The sequence below is a fragment of the Haliaeetus albicilla genome, chromosome 6 (genome assembly GCF_947461875.1).
Source record: "Haliaeetus albicilla chromosome 6, bHalAlb1.1, whole genome shotgun sequence".
NCBI classification, from domain to species: domain Eukaryota; kingdom Metazoa; phylum Chordata; class Aves; order Accipitriformes; family Accipitridae; genus Haliaeetus; species Haliaeetus albicilla.
The window spans coordinates 17224337-17247897 of NC_091488.1; the positions used below are offsets into that span (position 1 = coordinate 17224337).

Below are 23561 nucleotides of genomic sequence, written 5' to 3' on the forward strand. Positions count from 1 at the left end.
GTCCCTGCACCCATCTGGCCCAGACCAACAGCATCCTCTCAACAACTCCCCATCACAGCTGAGGAGCTAGCACAGGCCAGGGAGCAGCCCCAAGAAGCTCTCTGCATGCAGTCATCCTGCTTTGGAGGGTGAGAGTTTAGTACTACATACATAGGACATTCCTGCCTGCTGGACTTGGTGCCAGAGAGAAGTCCCAGGCACATTTAATTTTCTAGTATACTACCACAGTCTTGGAGTCTGGTCATACAACAGCATCTAAAGCAATGGACCTGACCTATGGGCCCTATCCTTACAGTCTGCATTTAAAGCAAGAAAGAAACAGAGATCAGAGAAGAAGATAACAGTAAGACAAGGTGTCATGACACTCAGGTTGCCTAACCATTGTCAGAAGTTGGAAGAAGAAGAGAGGCAAACAGCTGATATTTAGTATACATCACCTAAGTTCAAGACAGCCAACAGAACTAGAGTTTTTGATGTTAACCATACTAAGGACTGATTAACTATATGAAAGTTTATTACTTTCCTGCATTTCTTACTCTATGTTTTTCCCTTATACTGGGCAATTCGCTTAAGTTTCAGAAATAATCTTTCTCATATTTCAATCACTGGTGCTTTCAAAATGCCATTGCTCTTGCACCTGAAGTTTTCTCTCCGTCTGTTCCCCTGCTCCTCTGTGCACCTGCTTGCAGAAGGTCTATCAACTGTAAAAACATACCAAAGGGGGGGACGCGCTCCATTTCTGTCGAGCAGACGTTCTCCTCATGTGCCCATCTGCCATAGGTGGCAGAGTAGATGATAAGGAACTTGGATTCCTGACAGTGGAGTTTCAGTTCCTGGTTTTCACACGCTGATTTGGTTTTGTATTCAGCTAAAATAGAAGCAAATAACAATATGGTAGCATGAGGCAATTTACTCAGCTGGACTGTTAATAGCAAATAGCAGCATGACAGAAAACAGCTTTTCTGCAAGTTCTGTTGCGAGTGATATGTGGCACTACTACAATCAGAGACAAAGCTAATAGCAAAGCGGAGTGTTTCCTCCAACTGAATTGCTCCCATATGACTATCTAAAGCCTCCGGCCCCTTTTTGAAAGGAATTAAAAAGTTAACTTGTGCCAATCTCCTCTCCCAGTGGAACAGCCTCCCCTCTTCCTGCCTGATTTCCTGGCTTGCTTTCCACCACTGCTCAGTAGGAAAGGCCTCGTCCCTTCCTTTTGTCTCTCTCTGGGACAATGTTGCATTCTACGCCTACTTCAGATGCCCGCCTGAGTGCTGAGAGCCTCCAACCGTTCATCAATCATGGGGATGGCTGGCATCACCCAGTGCCACTGCATACAGCACTGAGCGAGTGCCGAAGAATGGGAGGCACAAAGGCATAGGGACGCGCTATGTATCCTGAGCCAGACAGTGCTCTCAGCTATATTTGCATGGCTCCCCCAAGGTCAGTGGGTTTCCCTGGGTGCGACTATCCAGCATGGGCTCATTTGAAAGTTTTGCTGACAAAGCAATGTGAATCAGGAGCCTGAGAAAAATACACCCCCTCCCTTTCTCAGCTGGCACAGGCACACTGGCAGCGCTCTCAGCACAGAGGTGGGGAAGCCAGTGAGATCATCTTCCAGACAGCATAGTTTATCCGTCCTAGTCAACTGGTTAAAATCTGCCATCTGGCCAAGGAGGTCTCTTGCTGGCCTAAGCAGCGGTCTGCTTGCAGCATTTTACTGCTCAAGTCTTCCCAGTCTAGGTATGGTAGCAAACCTTTTTACTGCAGATAAGGCCAGGGAGAAGTTTATTCTGCTCCATTTTTTTGTCCTTCAAAAATGTGAAAACAGGAAAAGGAGGTTCCTGAGCTGAGCAGGAGAAAAGGGAAACCTTATTGTTACTGAGTGGTATCCCTGCGAGTGGAGTGTGGGTGGTGGTGCTAGGGGACCTGGAGAGAGAAAACCCTCCTGTCTATTCAATAAAGAAAACATTATTGTTTCATTTAGAATAGAACGGATTAAAAAAATGGGTTAATGTTCTTGGTAATAGTCCAGTTTTCTTCCATTCGAGCTCATCAGCAGTCACAAGTTTAAGTCTAAAAAAGAATTTTAAAAAATACTTGACCTGCTGCAGATTGTTACTTCTGCAGAAGCACCTGCCATACTGTACACCCATGAGGATCATGCCAAGAAAACGGAGGCTCTGACCCAAGGGCTGATAGCCTAAAGCTGGGCTTTGTATCTGTACAGATGTGCTCTGTGGTTGCCGGAGAGGCTATGGAAATACAGACAACAGAAACAAACCTGCAAGTGGTGCAAGACAAGGGTAACAATACAGCAGAGACCTCTGCAGAGATACAGCAACAATATTTCTAAACAGATGAAAAACTAAGGGATTCAGGCAATTGCTTAAGTGCCCACTTGAAGGCAAGGAGACTATAAAATATACTTAAAGTTATACCCAAGTGATTTCCTGAGTAAGGATGTTTTCCACAGCCAAGCCTAAAATATTGGTATCTTACCTACAAATATAAATTCCCTGTCACATGAAATCACGTAATTTGCACTGGAACTGGACTATTCCTCAATTCTGAAGGCAGCATTTGCTGTTAAATACACTTTAAACCAGCTTTTGTAAAATTCAGATCACAGAGAATATTATATATTCAAGGTAGCTCCTTTCCAGTGGGAAAAATATTAAGCAGCTTATAAAAGTAACAAACAGGATCCTAATCCACTTTTGATAGTAAAAAGAGATCTCTAATGACACAGACACAGCTATGATATTCAAATCCATCTACTATTAATAATGTAGTAATTGTAATATGTAAAAAATAAAAGTTAAACTATTAAGATAATAAAACAGATATTAAAATTTTAATTTCAGACATATTTTTTCCCCTGATGACTGGCCCAGTAAATCTTCCTGGGAATTCTTGTGTCAGTGCTTTGCCAAAGGTAACATCTTCCTACGCCATTCCCGTATCTCTGCTCTGACTTCAATACTCTGCATAAATTGACCCTTCAGTTTGCTTGCCACCCCTGTTCCTATTCCACCAGTGATGTCTATCTTAATGCTCTGATTAAAGAAAATCCCTTTTGTGCCTTCTCCTTTAGTTGTGGGATGGTATTTCTGAGTTGGCTGGTGAACCTACCCATAAATCATCATTCAACTATTGTCTTTGGGACCCATTTCAGCCACACTGGGGATTAGCTGCCAAAAAAAGCTGAGCCTCCAGGCTACTGGGGCTTGTTCTCATATACAATAGCAACAAGAAAAACAATTAAAAAACACCAATAGATGAAACCTCATGATGATTGTCTTAATCTTTCTTACACTTTTCTCATGTTTACAGAATGCATTCTCTTTGAGGCAGGATTTGCCCCTTCACCTATCAACATCAATTACCTGCATAGAATACAGGTGATTATACAATGAACTTCTGTAATAAAGCTAGCCATGCATGTGTATCCTCCAGCTATTGTTCCATAAATGGGACATAGTAACAGAGAATCTTTGAAAGCTTTGGTCCTACCTCCTTAAGTGTTTTTGCATATTCCTTATTATGATATCTTCTTCATCATTTGGATCCTTAGCCCAAGCATCTGGTTTTGCTGTTCAGCTCTATCTTTCTAATATGACATTATCATTGCCATCTCTTTAAAAATAATTTCCAAAACATTTTTTCTTTCTAGTCTGATGTCTGGCATCTGACTATCAAACCACACTGGTCATTCAGTTGGCAGCAAGCACACTGAAGTTGCAAACACAATGGAGAGCCAAGGTAAATTAGAAAAAAACAATTTGCTATTAATCTAAGAGTCTCAAAACTTCACATGGATTTATGCAAAGCCTTGTGCAGTGGCATTTTAACCAAAACAAACAACAAAACACACACAAAAACACATTTGCCTGATGTGGATTACTTACTAGGTTTGCATTTAAAGGAGACAAGGAGGAATTTAGTGGTCCCTGGACACAGATCAGGTCCAAAAACCCGACTATTGACAAGGAGTTGGCAGGATCTCAGGTTTTGGCATTCATCCAGTACTTTCTAGAACAACGGGCAAAAAGGATAGGCTTGAAAACAAGGTATGAAGCTATACAGCAATGAGAACACTTAGTTGTACTTTGTTCTATACAGGACAGAAATCATTCCTTCACAACTTTTTGGCTATAAACATGTAAGAAACATCTGTATCATTGGATTTAGGCCACATCTCTACTGGACTTTGAGTCATGGCCAAGTTTATGGGAACACATTCATCACAGCAATGCCCATGGCAACATAGGATGCTACCAGTTTGCTGCTGTTTGTCTCCTTTCCCTCTGCCCTGAGCCGGTCGGCCAGATGTCGCCGTGTGCCACCACAGCCTCAGTGGTGCTCGGGACACTGTGCAGAGCCCAGAGCAAGTGGGAACACGCTCAGCCCCCAGCCTCTTCACTGATGTGCCTGAGGTACTCACACACTCCTGACAGCATTTATGGGAGTGCAATGTCCAGGTGAAGCACGGTAACTCAAAAAGATGTCTTTTTAACCACTTCATCTTGGTCTACTTAAGTTTACCTGATCATGCTCTGTAATATCTTCACTTGAAAGAGTTATAAATAATGACTTGGTGTGCTCAGTGGCACTTAAGCACCAACCTAGCTTTAAGCCATATGTAGGACCTCCTGCTTAAGGGGCACTTACTTCTTGCTTGCAGTTACACACATTATCAGATATTTGCTTGACTTGCCACTTGAACAAATTTCAGAATTGGTTGGATTGGATAGCACAGATGTGCCTGTCTATCCTAAGCCTGCTTGTCTTATTTTTTTTTTTAAATGCTGTTCTAAGGCCATTATGTACCCCAGATTTTTTGGCCCAGCAATATACCATGGTTCATACTGTGCTGCTTCACTGGGAGTAGCAACTGAGGAGGACAATAAAAAGGTCAGCAGTGTCATATGCAAACGGTCATGTGGGCCCTCTCCGAGTCCAGCAAAAGGACTAGGTACTCCTAGTGCTCACATTAGTGTTCCCACTTCACCAGTGGTTTCGGAGCTGAGCTATAGAAAATATGAAGACATTGCGCAAGATGAGTCTGAGTCCAGTTTTTAACACAGTCACAAGCCAAAGCACCTAAAAAAAACCAGTTTAAATGCAGCAGTGTACTTATGAAATTCTTATTCACCTTCAAAGCCCAGTTTAGAGAGGGCTTTTTATACACTATTTTTGGATAGTCTGTGTTGTTGTGCCCATGATTCTTGATGTTTAAAATCACAGCAGGCTGCAATAAGGAAGGGGTTGTCTCCCGGTCACCCACTCTTAACACGAGTAACTGTAAGATACCATTCTCTGATAGTTTTAGGTACTCCTGTAAAATCTATGGGAATTTTTGCCTTGTTTCTCAATAGAAGGGGTCTCAGTCATACCAAGAGGCCAAATCACAAATTTACCACTATGATAGCACAAGCTGCACTCTTGTTTCCAGGCTGAGAGCGTTGGCAGTGGCTGAATCTCTCCTGTCATCCCTGGAAGCCATCCCTCCCAAGCAGAAATGATACACATTGGCAGCACATTGCAGTGAACCTATAAACCTCTTGCCTTTTTGTTCCCGTTGGTAGAAGAGGACTTGCATCCAACACTTTTTGAGCATTAAGTGCACTCTAAAGAGTTTAAAAGGGGAGGAAAAGCACAGCAGACTTAATTTTATCAGTCAATTCTTCTTTTACAGAGTTGCAAGTCAAACAAATAATTCCTCCTTAATTGGGATGGTTCTGGAACAGGCCAGTGAAACAGAGTTACATCTATAGTAAGTGCAGATAGCTGTCCCCTACTAAGTCATCCGTTTGCACCTAAGCTGAATCAGCTCCTGTGCATGTTTGTATTTTCTCCTACTTAATGCAAACAGCAGTCGCATTTTCTGTCACATTGCTGTGCAAAAACACACAACCACAAAAGCAAACAATGATACTCAAAATGAGATAGCACTGGGCTGTTAATATCTTGAGACAGATCTAACTTTGCAGCGATCCTTTTAATAGGAGGTACCTGTAAAAAATGCCTGTTATGTTTCCTCCCAGCTGCAGGGTAGCATCATGCCCGATTATGCAGACTGCAGATGCAGTTCCAAAGTGAAGGGGAGGAGGGATGAGATCACTGGTGCTCTTTTCTAACAAATCAGTTTACAGGATGTGTCTCTTCTCCTTGACAGAACCGGACTCCCTGAGATGCAGAGCATTCCTATCTCTCACATTCGTGGCCTCGTCAAAATGCTTTCATGCCTTTGATCAGTGACAGTGCCTGAATGATGATGGTAGTTTATACAACAGTTATCCCATGCTGTGCTTACTACATTCAAGGGAAAAAAATGCCCATGGAGACCTCACAAAGGCACACACAAGCCCAAAATAATCATTGGTGTTACTTCACTGTAGTCAGTAAAATGACATCAAGGATGCATCTGGCCTACTGTTTTTGGTGGAGAGACGTACTTTCACATGGCCCATAGGTCATGTCTGGAATGTCTTTAGAAGTTGCAGTACAGCACAGGCAAGCCACACTTATAAAATTGCCCTAATACCGTTTCTGGGGAGAGGGTATTACTGCCAAACCACTACATAAAACTCTTCAACTCACTACTGGTGGGAACAGACATTCCCTGTTGTCAAGAAGCAATGTGTCAGCTGCCAGCACAAATGTTGCAAACTTCATCAAAGCTTCTGTAGAGCATTTACAACAGCTTCACCAACAGAACATGTTCAGATTCCACTGACTACTCATTTTTGCAATGATTTACTGGGCTTTTTCACCATGATGAAACAAGCCTTTGACAGCAGTGTAAGTCAGACCTTCTGAGCCTTGTTACAAAAGCCTCCACAGCAGAAAGTAGTAATTTATGAAGTATAAATCATTTTAAGCTATACTTAAGCGGGCCCAGCAAACAAACCATAGGATATTACTGATACAAATAATGTATTCATAGAAATGAAGTTATCTGCAGAAGTGCTTAGGATCTGCTGTTTAGCTGTCACGATGCCTTTTCGGTGAGTGAAGATAGGCATGGAACAAGCCAAATGCCAACCAGAATGCCATCTTATTCAGTGGATATGTAACCCAGCTCTGTCCAATGTTTGTATCCTCTCCTGGGGACAAGGAGGACCTGTGTGATGGATTAAGACTGGTCTGCTCAGTCATGACCAGCCCTTGATTAGAAGGAAATTGATTATTTTAGGGAACTTTGAGAATGGGGTTTCCAAAGCAAGGCTTATCAAAACAGAAAGCAATCTACAAAGCTTTCACAATCCTACAGTAATATCCTGCTGGCCAGACAAATCCTTTCAGTTGTAATATTTTTGACCGTAAACTGACATAGACATGATGTCATTTCATTCAATGTTGTGAACACTTGCTGTTTTCACACAGCATAGCTCACCTCATGGAAACCATCAAAAACATTCTGTGCATCAAGAACCTTTACAACATGCGATACCTGCAAGGAGGTGGGTGCCACACAGTTCACGGGTTCTGTCATCCTGGTTTCAGGCTCCTGAGTACTACACATGTGGTAGTCTTGCCCGTAAAATGCTGACTGAACACTTATTGTTGAATGCCGAGGACAGCGTAGACTCAAATGTTCCCCATCGCAGGCATAGGCAGTATGATTTTGCAGAAGTTTGGTTAGGTAACCTAGAAAATATTCAGCTCTGTTACAACTAGTACAGGAAATGACAAGCTCATTAGATAATAAGAAAACCACAATCAGTCTCTGGAAAGGGCACTGTAGTCAAGGTTATACGTATGGCCCGCTGCCACACCACATGGTTCTGTGAATGGGTCAACCTTTACATGCTAGTAATGCTCAAGTCTGGAAAACAAGAGGTCGTGTGGCAGTGAGTCAGAGCCCTCCCAGCACTCCAGCAGCGGCACTATGTCGGAGATGTCATTTCAGACTATACATGGGCTCAGGCCCTTGCCAGTCATGGCTGCTAACAATGCCAGGGTGTGTTCACAGGAGTCGGAAGGGCTATTACCTGGTTTTGCAGGCTAGACTCTTGCATTCCAGCTGGCTAAGGTATTCCTTACACCTCATCTTAAATGATGCTTTGCACTTTTGGGCTCCTAGGCGGTTGTGTTTCACACAAGTGATTCCCCCTGTATCACTGAGTCAGATGCCAGGGTAACAGAGGAAAGGTGGTGCATAAGTCCTGGACACCCTAGGTGCTGGACAGAAACCCAGAAGTAAGATACACAGAATTTTGTATTTGCTAGAGAGTTTGTCAGTGTTACCAGGGGAGGGAGAGGTAGGATCTGTATGCAGCTGTCCACCTGTACCATTCGTTTTCATCTTCTAATAAGTAAGCTCATGAGCAGCAGAGCTAATGACAGCTGGTTTTCTGATTTGTATTTCACCGTGTATTGTCTTTAGCCAAGATTTCTGTTATCACCACAAATATTTATAGATTTAACCTCCTACTGCCCTTCTCTCTGCTCTGCAGAATACTTTACTGGAAACACGCAGGCTACCTTTAACCATTACAAATTAGCCATTGTGACGGGAAACTATTAGGGGTAATTTAATTCAAAGACTTTCATCACCTATATTTATGAAGCTTTGATATCTCTAACACTCTGTCACACTTGATAGAAATCTATCTTTAAGCGGAAAAGGTTTGTGGGTGAAGGGGAAGAAAAGGTGTGACAGACAGGAGAGAGAAAGGATACAAAATACCAGTCTACAAATGAAGCAATATCCTTCCTCATCCCTCATCCAAAAACACATGGAAGTTAGGCCCCAAACCACTTTTTTCCCCATGAGTTCTGTGACAACCTAATATACTACAATCAAAGCAAATCTGTTTTCTAATTCTTCCACTATTAGCCAAACTTTTTATTAATGTGCATACAATAACTATATTTGAATAGTTTCCTTATTCTTATGCATGCATTAAATTCTGCGTAATTCTCTCTAAAATCAATTCCCAACTTCCAGAACACCAAGTTCATCCACATTCACATCAAAAAGCCAGACAAAATTCTCCAAATCCAACATATTAAGTAATGAGAGCACTAAGAGCTTCCACCAATTTATCTGAGAAAAGATTTGTATAAGTTTTAAAACTGAGATGATGATTACTTATGTATGTTTTTAATTTCAAAAATTATAATTTTCCTATCTTTGCCTCTTTTCCAAACATGTAACTGGTCTAATTAAAGACAAAAGCTAGCATCTTCTCCCCAGAAGCCTTGCTTACCCCATTGTGGTGACAGCAATGTTATTACTGTTAAGTATAACAGAGAAAAAAAACCAAACCATATTTTCTTGTTTTGGTGGCTGAATTAGAACTATAATGGCAAGATTTTTGTATCGTTAAAAGAAAAATTAGTTTTCTCAAAGAAAATACTGAAAAAGTTTGTTCATGCCATTTGATTTTCACACTTTTTGCCCTTTTTAAACCTTTCACCAAGGATGAGCAATTTAAAAAAGGGTTTTTAAACAGAAATTTAAGTATTTCAAGTAAATGATATGCAAATAAAATATTTCAGTTCTCTGGCATCTTTTCCAGCTCCAGCTGTGCAACTGTATAGGAAAATTCAGCTCCTCTATCAATTACTAAGTCTGGAGAAAGGAGAAGCCTGCTCTGCTAATGTCTTTGCTGTTCCTCATCTAGAGCCCAAGAGAGGACAGGAGTCAGCTAGATGCACCTTCCACTGCAGCAAAGATGCAGGTGAGTTCCTTGCCTCATTGAACTCAGTCTGAGCACTGGCACTAAAATCAGGATGAAGAGAATTTCATGCCCTGTATTTGCAGTTTAGATCTCAGCGAGACCAGCCCAGCAGAAATCCCCATGGCTTCTCACAGGCTAAAAAAAACCCAAAACCAACAAACCAAAAAAACAACAACAAATCCATTCCCTACATTTTCTGTGTAATTGAGATCACAAATAATTGAGCTTTACTGCCAGAGCCACTCCTCTGTCAACCTGCTCCTGAAAGGTGCTGAGTATCGCTAGGAAAATGGGCTGAATGCCCAATTGCACCCAAGCGACTTTGCTACGGTCCGATACTGTAAAGGGGCCTCCAGTGGCATTTACCGCTGCTGAATGCCTTTGACATTGCCATCACAGCATAAAGGGCCACAGTGTAAAAGAGTATTGAGCCCAATGTGAGTTGTGGGCACTCAACACCTTGACAGATTTAGCCTGACATTTGTAATCATTTCAATTCTTCAGGTTTTAAGTTACTTGGAGCCAAGAGTGCTGTATACAAAACAGCCCAGTATTCCCTAAAGAATATCAGCTATGTTGTGATTTGGATGAGTTCCCTGGCATCTTAACTGCTACTTTGATCCTGCAAATTCCTAATCCAGTATCTAAGCACCTTTCTCCAACAATTGCAACTATTCAATCCTTTAAAAAAAATGTTTTTTTAAAAAAACTTGCTCTGATTCTGTATAAGCAATATGGTTCACTTGTAAAAATAGCATTAGATGGGCTGGTGAAAATAAGACATCATGCTCTCTGGCCTTCCAAGTGGCATTTAAAGTGGCTCTGCTGTTATTAAAATCCTTGTGTATTTGCACACAATAAAGGATAAAAATAGTAATGGAAATTGGCTGAAACCTAATGTTCTCTGATAAGAGAAGTCATGACGTACTAGTATCTAATTGCTCGTCTCACATGGCAGACCATGTAAACCTGCATTTTTTATTACTATACACACAGACCATGTAGACACAGGTGGAGTGGTCAGCCCTTTGCGAAGAGCGGTGCTGACTGGGCAGCTCACAGCCAACGCTGAGAAAGAATTCCCGCTCGAAAAGTCACAATTTCCTCTTGCTCTACCCTGAAAAACTCCAGCTTCTTTGCACTCCTTATGCTGGCCCTCTTCACATAACACCTGCCCTGTGCTCAGCAAGGGAATAAAATTTTCTCAGCAGCTGCCGCCTCTCAGCCCAGTCCCAAAGCGGTGCTTGTGCAGGAGGGAGCAGTTTCCAGTTGCTTTCCCTCCTTTCCCAGGCAGCGTGGCCTTGCAGTCACCCTGGTAGAAAGCTTCATCTTCTTGAGACCATGAGTATCCCTACATTGTTTATCAAATTCTGTACAGAAACACATTTCCCCCGAGGCAGAAAATTTAGCCAAACAACAATGTAAAGTTAGGGGAAAAATATGTTCTTATCTCTACAATTAATAACAGCCGTGATTATCAGGAGAGAGGGCATTGTAACAGTTGAATGGGTCTGTCACTCTTTCTGAGGCATGCTTCCTTTTCTGCATTTCTCTCAACTGGCACAATTAAATCAGGTCATCCAAAATAGACAGCAGGGTTGTGTCACCGTCCAAATCAGACAGCAGGATTGTGTCACTTTCAGGCACCGGCCCAGCACATTGCCTGGGCTACAGGCACTTCAGGGCACTATTTGTTGTTCAGAATCTCTCATTTTGTATTTGTTTAATTAATCAATATCTCTTAGTTGTGAATTCTGAGAGAACTTTTTTTTTTAAATATCTAATATGGGAGCTAGAGGCTGTGCTTGGACTACAACACACCTCTAAGTCCTGGTCCCCTGCATGTTAGGGAAGTACTCGCTAGCTCCTCTCCGGCCAGCACATGAGGAGATTCCCTTCCACTGGGAAGCAGGGCACAGGAAGGGCTGGAGCACAACCGCGGCTCATCCCCACATGGATGGAGTGAGGTCATGGCTGCGTGTGTGCCTGGGCTGGGAAACTCCAAAACCTGTGAGTTACCGGGTTTCTTACCCCGAGCAAACAGAATCTTAAGCAGACCCTACAAAAAACCTTACATGACTTAATGTTTTGAACCTAATGTTGTTTTTTTTCTCTTTGTTTTCTGGGTTGTTGGGTGTCAGAGGGGGAAGTGGTGTTCAGCTACAGCAGTCACTTTTTCAAGCATTATTCTGCAATGAGGAGGACTATAGATTTCCTCTTTCTTTTTTCAAAATTAATAAATGTCACTCTTCTTTAAAATAATATGAAACTTTATTAAAAAAAAGTCAACTACTGTGAGAATTGTCTAAATTAGAAAAACTTGGCAATGCTGCAGTGTCCCAATAACATCTCTATGCCTCTGTGTGAAAGCCCCACTAGGAGCTTTCCCATTTACCCAAGACACACATTCATAAACAATGTATGGGGTGCTCTGCATACAAAATCACATACAAGACATTACAGACTGGCTCAGAAGTTAAGCCTGAATCATATGGCAATAAACAGATCCCATTGATATGAAGGCCAGAAGGTATCATCCCACCCAACTGTCTGCATAACCCAGACTACTCACTCATTGTAACTTTTTACTGTGACTCAAAACACCAATGCAGAATCCAAGCGTAATCCTTTCTTCCAGAATTAGCCAAATTAGTCACAGCATCCACTGTGTTGACAAAGAACTTCAACTAAAAAAACATAGCACCAGAAAAACACACAAAACACTGAGGCTGAGCAGCTGAACAAAGCTTTAAGCCTTACTGATCACTTCTTGTTGCAAAGGAGGACTGATAAACTGCAGTAACAATGACAGACAAAAATAACTGGCCTAAGAGAGTAAACACTGTAAATAGATACCTCTTTCTGTGAAATAGAGCTCTTAAAAAGTTATAGTTTTTATACTCGACATTTGCTCCTGGCATTATTGCTTTGAATAGCAACAATAATGGTAGTAATGAACCCAAAGGTATGAAAATCCAGAAAGAATTTTTTTTTTTCTCTTAAAAACACTGAAAAGCTGGGAACTTAGAAAGTTTCAGTTTAAAAAAATAGGAGTACCAAAAAGCCTGGAAGTGGTCAGCTAAGAGATGGGTTACGTCTCCCGTGTACGGCACAGGAAAGTACAGGTTACTCAGATTTGCTGGATTCATTCCTCATGGTGGAGGACTCTAACACAAGGTCTTAAGGCCCTTTTTCAGTTTCAGCATTAGAGTAAAAAAGAAGAAATGTGTATATTCTGTCCAGCCCCACTGCACTGGCATGAACCTCACCATACAGAAGCATCAAGGAGAACAGCATTTCAAGCTGTGTGTCTAATGCCTAGCACATATTAGATGCAATCTCAGCGTTGACTGATGTAATGTCTTTTTGGCAAGAGAGCAGCTTTGCAATTTAATATTTTTAGAGCCTGAAGCTGAGTAACACACAGCCTATGAGGATTCTCAGAATCGGGCCTTCATATACAGATTTAGTAGTATTAGTTCCTGTGCATCGTTCAATCTAGCTTAATTAGCACAGTAGTTTGCTAGCTTGTTTTAAAGACATACAAATCCATTTTAGATCAAAATAGATTGAAATAGCACACATATTGTTGTGGGAGTCCCAGAAGGCTAATCCATTCCGTAAACCTACATCAGCTCCTGCAGTTGTATGAAGAACTGTGCCAACAGTCATTAAAAATACACTAGCAAGATTGGCAAGTTTAAAGGAAGAGATCTCATGTGGTGATAGCAGAATTGTTGATAAACTCTACTACAAACACCATTAAAAGCATCAATCTGATATTTATTGGTATTTGGGATCCAGCTGCAGTATTTCTCCAGCAATGTTTTCTCCATTGGTTTGTGAAGGAAGCACTGAAGAGAAATTAACCCCTAAGCTTCCTGCCCCATCCCCTCTGCCATACCCTCCACTGGTCTTTAGAGGCAGCTACGCCACAGACCATGCTGTTCAGGGTTACTGCATAATCACCGCTTTCAGAGCGGGCTGTGTGTGTGGGTATGACAGTGCCTATTTGGCTCCATTCACAGAAGCAAGGATCTGCCTCTTGTAATTCTCTTTAGTCTCTTACCTCAGTTGTCTGCAAGTTCTTTCTGTGGTAGCTCTTTTTTAGAATTGGTAATCGTGACAGAGGGCAAAATGTTATCCAGGAAAGACACTGTTTCTAAAATTCACAACACACTGTTTCTTGCCCCATCATTTTATTCTTTTTCATCCAAGTGCCTTGTAAGCATACTGTCATTCTAGCCAGACTTGGTCTTACAGTCTTGTATCTTGTCTTGTAAGAAATACCCTTAAGAAGAAGCATTGCTTATTCTACTCACTGTTCAGAAATGAACACAACAGCTTCACTCAGCAGATACACATAAATACCCATACTTGCTTAATATATGCTTTCTTGCATAGTCACTAATTTCAGTTAATTCCCCTCCATTGCTTATTTTTTTCAGCATGCCTTTTTCCACTATTCCTCTCAACACTCATACTTTTACAAGTGAGTGCTATCCTACTAACTTCACCCTTTTGCTTGTACTGTGGGAGATGGCATGAAAAGCTGGTTTGCCATGCAAGGAAAATAATTTTTGTATAGTCACTGTATTTTTTATATTATCTAAACCTTCTTGATATGGGGATAGATGTTCACTTGGCAAAACCAGTGGTAACCTAATTTCACTGATAAGCTAGTGACCATAAAAAAACTTTCCATTTCCAAATGTCTAGTTTGGTTTCAGAGCATCCAAAGCTGTTGCGTTTCTCAGAACCAGTCCACGAAGAGTTTTCAGTTGACCATTTCTAAAGGAGATGAAGTTTATGAGATCATGATCTCTGTCCATCTGCCATTCGCTTACTCAACAACATTTAAGCTCAATGGCCATTTTTCAAACCTGAGGAGTACATGGCTTAAAGAAATAAAGTTCCTACAAGTTTCATGAAAATTGAAGCCTGAGCTGACAGGTCAAAGTAAGAACTGTCACTTCTAACTCAATCTAATTGATTAAAAGTCAACTGGCTGCTAAAGAGACTACATATTTACACTGGAGAGCTAATCAGCCTGCTGCTAATTTGTTTTCACTGGCCTTAATGACAGATGAAGGATTAAGCCTTCAATAAGAAAATGCTTAAGTTAAAAGTGAAAATGCTTTCGGCATAGCATGGCAATCAAAGCAGGCATCAGTGATGAAGACATCAGTCAGGTTTTCCACGAACTGCTTTATCAACATGGGTGCTTTCCTAAGGAAATTCTCTTGTTTAGTTATTTCCCTCATAGTCATACCTCATGGATCATAACCATCTTATTGAACCTACTGATCACTGTCTGCTAAATCTGAGGGTCAAATTAAGCAAGAGCTTCATTCCACTTAAGCCAGAGAAAGGACCCAGGTAACCAGCAGATAATTCAGCATAAAAACACATTCAAAACTCTGGTATGTGAGCAGAGTTTATTCAGTGAGTAGCAGCACATGCAAGAAGCCAAGCCATGAGATCTTTTTGGAAAAACAAAACCAAGACATCATGAAGAAAGTATAGACCTCCTGTAACTTTTTGGTTATGCCAAATGGGCATTATTTCTCCAGGAACCACATAAGCTTTTCATATCCATGCCACTCAGCTCAGACTTGCAGTTATGTGAATTAAATTTTTGCAGAGTGGGAAAATCCATGAATCCTGCACTCTCAGACCAGATGCCTATTCTCTCTCTCATATCCTCCCACAGCTGTTCTCTGTTTCCTTCAGACCTACAGTTTCATATTCCCTTGTGCTGTTTCCTTGGAGTGGTGCTTATGTCGTTGTGTCCCAATGGTTTTCTGAGGAAATCAGAGATATCCCTATGCACTTCCTTTTTCTCATTCATTTTCTCTTTTTATGTCCTTCTTCCCTTCTTGTGTTAGGAAGAGGCAAATTATTACTGATTCCCAAAGATTCTGGTCTGTAGTAAACTCCTTGCTATGGTCAGTCATACTTCTCTCAGCTATTCCGTGAAGCCATAGGGGCAAACACTTGTCCTGGGACTTAATATGGAACTATTACCACAGAAAAGGAAGATTTTCTCTGTCCGACCCTAAGATGCTGACAAGAGGTATGACACTGTTAAGGGAGACTGTGAGGGTCTTTTCTGCCCTTGCCAAAAAATCCTCCTTTTGACTGGAGATAGAGCAGCCTCTTCTAGTGCCATTAACACTAGAAGTAACAAGAGAAAGGCTCAGCAGGCAGCAACTGCTTCTGGAGACAGAATGAGTGAATCATTATGCTCAAGAGATTGCAAAGTTATAATCTTCCCAAAGACTGCAAGCAGGAGAACCTCAGGGACTAGAGGAAAATATGTTTGAACACTTGGATTTATGAACTTGAACTTCCATGCAAACTTGAGGCGGGGGGGGCTGTTCATTACCAGCTCCTCAGAAAACAACATACAGGTTTCATTTTGCAAACAGAACTCTGATTCAAACTCTGCCGTTTTTGTATTCCCATATATATTTGACACTCAAAAAATCAGATAAATTAGGCATCAGGAAATTTGCCTATTGAATCACCAAGTCCATCCTCTGGCAGCTCATAGATCTGCAGTGGTGTGATGGCGTATAGTACCACAAGTCCAAGCGAGAACAGAAAAAAAAAACCAAACAAAAACAAAACCCAGAAAACCCTTACGCTCATAGCCTGATGATTTTCTTTACAACAACATTTCATCATCCCCAACTCAGTTTTAGCCTGAGGAAATGAAAAGTCCAAAATCGCAAAATTATTCTGAAAAATCAATGCTTGAGTTCCCATCCAAGAATAAATACAATGAAGAAAAATAAACAAGTATTTGTGGGTTGAGACCCTCATACAAAGCCCAGTGAAATCCTTGGGAATCCTTCCAGTGACCACAGGCTTTCAATCAGGTCCTATATTATGAGTGATGTTTTAAAATTAATTCTAAATTAAGAGCCAAACATCACTGGTATTTAATTTGTTGCCAGAAGCCACACAATAGACCTTTGAAACAAAACTCTTAAAATGCATAGAAATTCAGATGAAATGACTCACCAATGCTGAACAAATAAGGCACAACCACGCCTCCTTCTGTTCTTCAGCTCCCTTTAATACAGTATTTTCTCTGTGTTTGGTAATATATCAAAGTATTTCCATTTTAATTGTAGATTATGGTTGGCAGATGACAGAATTCTCATAACTGGTGACTGGTCAGACAGTGCTTTCTCTGTCTGGGGACACTTCCATCAAAATCTGAGTACTTATTTGGAACAAGTCTGTAACCCCTTTCTCTAATAAAGCTAAGACTGTCTGGAAGCTCTGTCTTACTAAGAAAGGTATCGTCAGCAGATGGAATAGGAAGGCAGGGGGGAGCTAATCCCTGCTATTTATTTTGAATAAAAATAACATATGATGTGTCAGGTGTCAACAATCTGCACAGTGAGAACAAAGAGAGTTCCTGCCCCAAAGATGTAAGAATCTGAAAGACAGCCTCAAACATGTTGGTCTTGGAGCAGTGGAGCTCAGGAAGTCAGGCTTCCTATAGGTTTGTGTCTCGTGCCTGAATTTCCCAACATCTGTTGTAGGGGTAGAGCATCACACTACACTTTAACTCACTTCAGGAGAGCTTTTGGAGCAGCATCCTTTCTTGGGGATGCTAGTAGGGCCTAGCTGCTTTCGCTCACAAAATGCATAGGAACCTAAAAGGACCAAAGCTTTTACTTCTCTAACAAGGATGATTCAATCTGATCAGTGTATTTAACAAAAAAAATTAGGCAAAATCCACATCTAAAATGGGATTTCATAAGCTACACTTCCTCAGGAAAGCAGCAAGAACTGCAGAGGCAGGCCTGAAACAAAACCTTGGATCTCAGCACCATGATCTAAGCTAAAATCTCACTTCTGACACACAACTCTGTTCCACGGAACAAATCCCAGATCCAAACCCACTCCACTTTGCGAAACTTTAAACCAGACTTTGAGATTTAACTCCCATATTACTGGAACATGTTTCTAAAATGAAATACTTCTCTTTAAACAAAGCAACCAAAACTTTCATTTGACTTTCACAAGGCAGCATCAAGAAGATGCATCATTGACATCACTCCTTTTAGCACCTCTTTAAATATCCTGGTCGAAGGACAAGCTCCACTTGTCAGGGTGAGTCAACAGAACTGACTTAAGAAAATTTATACAGGATTTTATCTGACCAACACGAAACCAAAAAAAAAAACCTCTGCATCATTGTGGTTGGTCATGATTGATCCTGCCACGTTATTACAAACAAAGCATTTGCTCAAAGCGTTTGTTTGCTTTCCTTTTGCCTGGGGGAATCTGGGATGGGTGAATGCCACAGAACTTAATGGAAACTTTTAATGCAGAAAGGCCACAGGATCAGATTATATTTCTTGGGTGAACTGGTTTGCTTTTTCATTAGATCCATTTGTTTTCTATTGTTGAGTCAGAAGATCAAGTGTATGGAGCTAAAGCAATGCCTAGTTCTGTCTGAACTGTTCTGGAAAAAGAAAGAAAAGTTGACACCAGCGGACAAAGATTAAAAGGTTCTACCTAAGCAGTGGCTGTTTTTTCTGTTCACATCCAGAAAGTCATTCTTCAGCCCAGTTATGCAATCACACAGTTACTTCATTTTTGATCTTCGGTTACAGCCACATTTCTTGAAAGCTGCCCAGAAAACCTGGCTGGGACTAAGGTAAAGAAAGGGAGAAAGTGAGAAAAAGGAGGCCAGTTCAAGCAGAAAGTCTAAGCTCAAAGTAGCATGGTGAAAAGAAGAGAAAGAAAGGGGTATAAAAAAGATGAATGGGTGTTCCTCGGTGTTGCCAGAGAGAAGGAATTCGTTCCCAGATGGATAAGAGGTCAGTTCACTTCTGCAGCAGACAGGGAAAAGGTGGGAAAAGCAGCAGGCTAGGACTGAGCCAAGGGGAGAGCCGAGCGCTTTTCCCATGGCCAGCAAGGAGGGCAGGGGGTTGAGATGAGGGAGCAGTGACTCCTGCTGTTGGGAAGGTACATGCTCCTGAGCAAATGCCACAGTGGTAGCAGACAGTTGGGCTTTGTACAGCATCAGCATAGGTATGTAAGTTAAGTATAGTATATAAGTTTGCTGGTTTTGCCAGCTCCTTATTTTGCCTGCTTTGGGAACCAGACCTTGAACACAGAGGAGCTGTGAGGAAACGGCTGTCATGTGGCCTTGATTTCTTGAAAAATGGGTCCCTCCACCTCTGACAAGTCTCCTGGGAGCCCAGAGTATTTAGGATTTTGGCTCCCAGAGACTGGACAATTAGCAAAATTCACAGCAGTCTTCAGTCTCCTGGATTGGGACCTGATCTGAAATGTGAAAGCTGCAAGTGATCACTGAGAAAAACGACATGAGGACAGAGCTTTGTCAAGGAGGAATTAAACTGTGGACATGAATAAATATTTTGATGAAAAGGTATTTCAGATCTGTTTTGAAGAGTAAGCGTGAGGGGAGAAAAATTGTCTAGCTGTAGGATTAAACCAGTATGCATGAAGATCTAAGGAAAGAAATGTGGATTAAATCTCTCTCTTCTTCCAAACCTTCAGCTTTCAGTTTCAAACTTGGGCATAAATGCAAGATCCCACTTTTAAAAATTAATCACACAGAGTACTGCAGACCTCAGAGCAAACCTCCACTTTCAACCAATGCAGTTAATAAATATGTTCTTTGTTGCCACCAAGCTGCTACAGAAGAATAGATTATGCAGATCTTTAAGTATTGTGTGTAAGAACATTCCTTTACCTCCAATATCTCCTGTTATTAAAAGGAGAAACTAATTTCGCTTACTGACACTGAGTCCTCCTCGCAGAGTTTGATTTAGAACTGCTGCTGGAGTTTTGCTTCAGAACATTTTTGTCCCTAGAAACTACCAATTCACATACCGATTCATAAAATGTTATTGCACAGTGAAAAAAATGCCTCCAAAAAAGAACCAAAAAACACCAACAAAACATAGGAGAACAAGAACCTGCAGCTCTACATCGTGTAAAGGCAAGAGTAATAACAAGACTGCAATAGTAACTGACTTGCAATAACCAAATTAAGAGATTCTACTCACAGCCAGAGCTGCCAACCTCTCTCTTACGAAAGGGGAGGGATAAATACTGTACTAGTTTCACTGCTTCTGTTCTGTGAAGTGATCCATAAAAAATGACCACAGTTTTCCAAATGGGGAAATAAATACAAGTCAAACATAAACACCCCACCCCCCCAGACCCCACAAAACCCCCACCCTTCACTATCCACATACACTGTTCCCTGTGCCCCCTTCCAAAACATCAAATGGATCCCAAGAGGGGTCATCTTTGTGTTGTTACAAGTAAGCAGCTAGGTCTTGTGATTAACAAAGGGACTCTGGGCAGGTTAGAATTGCTAGACAATTTAATACATACATAAAGAGAACAACAAAGATTACATGTGCAGTTGTTGCAATCTCACAGCAGTCTGGGAAGTGATTACAGAATGTTGTCAGAATAAGGGTGAGGAGAGATGAACAGAGTGCTGAGGCAGAGATCCGATGCTGGAAACCCACAGAGCGGAAAAGTATGCACCTGATAATCTGAGTATAAAAGCCTGAAATCTGTGAAAAGGAGGAAAAGTTTAAGCAACTGGCCTTCCAATTCTCTGTGCACTCCTAAATTGCCAGTACCAGATCAAATCATGCAGAACACATTCAAGGTGCAGATCTCAGTTCCTTTTGCTATGACATGGGCTGCACATGGAAACCTGTAACCTGCTGCCTGGAAGTTTTACCCTCAGAAGGGCAGGGTTAGACCTGACCCTTTCCAGAAGACTGAAAGTGCAGGTGGTGGGTAAAGCAGGGGGAGCCAGCTCCCCACTCCTCATCCCTCAGGATAATCCCCCAGGAGCTGCCTGCACCTTGGCAGCTGCAGGGTGCTGCCCCTGTAAACAGGGAAGATATGTTTTCATGTAAATTCAATAGAGCTTATGAAAATCAAGTCACTATTCCTGCTGACGGAGGGAGCAAATAAGGCAATTCAGCAACTCTAGAAGCTCAGCTTGAAGCTGCTGTTACAGAGCTTGTAATTCTTTAACAGGTATTAAACAGACTGGGGATGGCACTGCAGGGTGTCATCTCATGTCTGACATTTCCTTGCCCACCGCACCTACTTTTGGAGTATCTAAAAACTTCTCCATGTGCCGTGGATACCTTTTTGTTAAAGGCTCAGTAACATTTTGGTCTTTTCTGTCATTCTGGATTAGATCTCCATGTTAAAAGTAAAAAAGAAAATGTGAGCAGGATTTGTTCAGGCCTGGAAACTTCCCAGTCTGGCAAGAATTTTGGAATCCTACATCTTATTTACTGAACATTTTTAATACCGATCTCTGGAGTGACACAGATTCTTCATTGGTCATTCTACCTATTCAAAAGGTTCAGTGCACAATGAATACTGAATACAGCTGTACTTCTGAAATGTATCTTGGATAACCTTATCTAAATAACATCATTTGAAAAGTGAATGGACTTTTGTGAGGGAAACTTTCCTAGATAAACTAGAGGCATATTTTTTAACTCAGCGGCTATTTGAAAGGGAAAATTTGAACACTTATTTTATTTTCTTGTGGAGAACGACAACGTGATCCCCAAACTAACATCTACAAGCCAGCGGTTAAGCCAAAAAACCACCAAAGAATGAGACAGCAAGCATTTAAAAGCCTTTTACATGTAAAAGGAATCTAATAGGAGAAACGTAGTTTATCCAAGTATATAATTCTGGTCTTTACATTTGGTGGCTGCTTGCTTAGAAATGTTCAGGCTTACGCAGTTGGACACAATAATAAAATCACAAACCGTATTTTCCTATTGCTGAGAAAACAATTCCTACAGAACCATCACCAGCATTTTGAACTGTATTAACACAAACTATATTAATATGCATAACACCACATTTGGACTATTAATTATATACTAACTTTGTTCCAGTGCACTCGACTAGCTTTTGGAAAGTTCTGCTCTGTTCATTAAGGGTAAGGTTTGCTTTCTGCCCTAGAGGCAGTTCCGTAAGCTTGCAACTGCCAGGAATATGCAGTGCTTACTGTGAAATACAGAAAGGAGAGAAACCGCTCTTCCAAATAAACTTTCTAACAGCAGTGAGATGTCCTGGAGCACAAGAAACGTTACAAGAGTGCAGTTTTCTCAAACAGAAAAGAAAGACTGCTTCTTCGTTCTGCTGGAAACAAGGACATCTTTCCAGTTTCTGCAGTCATTTCATTTCGCACTGACGCAGCACCCCCACAGTGATCACGTATGTGATTTTCGAATGACAACTAGTGCCCCTGCTCACTTTGAAGTGACTCTCGCCATCCCAGCGCTACCCAGCAGAGAGAAGTGCAGCATTTGCTCGCTACCGGAGTTAAGGACGGCTCACCCAGGGCCCGACTCCAAGTCTCCAGGAGAAAGTGGGACTCTTTCCAAGGACTTCCACGCACTTTTGGTCAGGCCCTGGCCGCTTCACGCATAGCTTTCCCACCGCGCAGCTGACAAGAAACCGACAGTGCAAGCCCTCACGTCCCTTCCCACCTGACCCCTCTGGAAGCCCTTAACCCTCTCTTCCTTCCTCCCCTCCTTCACACGGCGCCGCAGCTACGGCACATCTGAATCATGCGCCCGTGCTCCCCTGGGTACAGGCCCGCGTCCTGGCCCCGGGACGCGACGTGCCTGCAGCTCGCCGGTCAGCGCGCAGCCTTCTGAGCGGTGTCGGGCGGGGTCCGCCACCGGGCCGGGGAGCGCAGGAGGCAGGCAGCCCCGGCCCTCCCGCGGCGGAGAGCGCCGGCACCTCACGCCCGCGCCCGCCCGGGGGTGCCGGGGCACGGCGGCGCCCCGCCCGAGGCGTTACGGAGGGCTGGCAGCCGGCAGCGCCGCCAGACCCCTGCCCGGCGGGCGGGCCGCAGGTGCCCTCCTCCTGCCGCGGCGGCCGCCGCCGAGCCCCGCAGAGCCTCCCCGCCAGCCGCCGCGCCCTTCAGCCCCCCGCGCCGGGCACCGCGTCCCGGGTGACCGTCAGTCGGCCCCGGCCCTCGGGCGGCGGGCCCGCCCCGTACCTGAGAAGTCGGCGAGCGCCGCGACCTCCGCGCTGCACACGAGGATCACGCAGGAGAGGAGGCGGAGGAGCCGCCCGGGCTCTACCTGTCTCCGGCGTGGGTGCTGCCCCGCATCCCCTTCCCTCATGGTGCGGGACAGGGCAGCTCGGGGCGGGGGGGCAGACCCGCCGCCTCACATGATGGAGCGGGCCCCGGCTGGCGGCACGGCCACCCCCAGCCCGCCGGGCGCCCTCCGCCGCGGGGCAGCACCGGCTGCCCCGGGACCGCGCGGGCGGCGGGGCGCGGGAGGAGGAGGAGGAGGAGGAGGGCAAGGGCGGAGCAGCCCTGCCCGAGGCCGAGGCCGCAGCGCAGCCGCCCCCCCGCCGCGGCGGGAGGGGGGGGGTCCCGGCCGGCGCGGGGCCCCGGGAGGCGCGTCGCTGCTGCCGCCGCCGCCGCCGCCGCGGGGGAGCCCGCGAGGGCGGTGGGGAAGGGAAGAGGCTTCTCGGCGGCGCCGTGCCTGGCACTGCCCTCAACGCACATCGTGCGGGCCGGGCTGACTCAGACCCGGCTGCACCTCGCCCGCCCTCCCCGGCTCTCTCCACCCCTCTCCGGGCAGTTCGAGGTCCCGGCACCTCCCTCTTAGCCAAGAGGCATGATTTCGCCTTCGCACCCCGTGCGAAGGGCTTTATTTTTAACTTATTTTCCCCCTCATTCCTGCTTGGCAGTGGTCGGAGGACCGCCACGGGCTTCCACGCACGCCCTGACTCATGTGACAACATTTCCCTGCTTGTGTTTTTCCCGAGACAGATGCGAGATGCTCCCCG

At 43.4% G+C, this 23561-nt stretch overlaps 1 protein-coding gene across 1 annotated transcript in view; it reads right to left on the reverse strand.

Moving 5' to 3' along the window:
- The window catches only part of EVA1C (eva-1 homolog C), a 40304-nt gene extending 17012 nt beyond the window's left edge, over nucleotides 1-23292 (reverse strand). The window contains exons 1-4 of the mRNA XM_069785245.1: nucleotides 22759-23292; nucleotides 7457-7653; nucleotides 3909-4032; nucleotides 716-868 (exon numbers count right to left, since the gene is read on the reverse strand). Of these exons, the coding sequence (XP_069641346.1) occupies nucleotides 716-868; nucleotides 3909-4032; nucleotides 7457-7653; nucleotides 22759-22885 (601 nt within the window). The 5' untranslated portion in view covers nucleotides 22886-23292. The remainder of the gene's footprint in view (nucleotides 1-715; nucleotides 869-3908; nucleotides 4033-7456; nucleotides 7654-22758) is intronic.
- Between the last annotated feature and the right edge of the window lie 269 nt (nucleotides 23293-23561).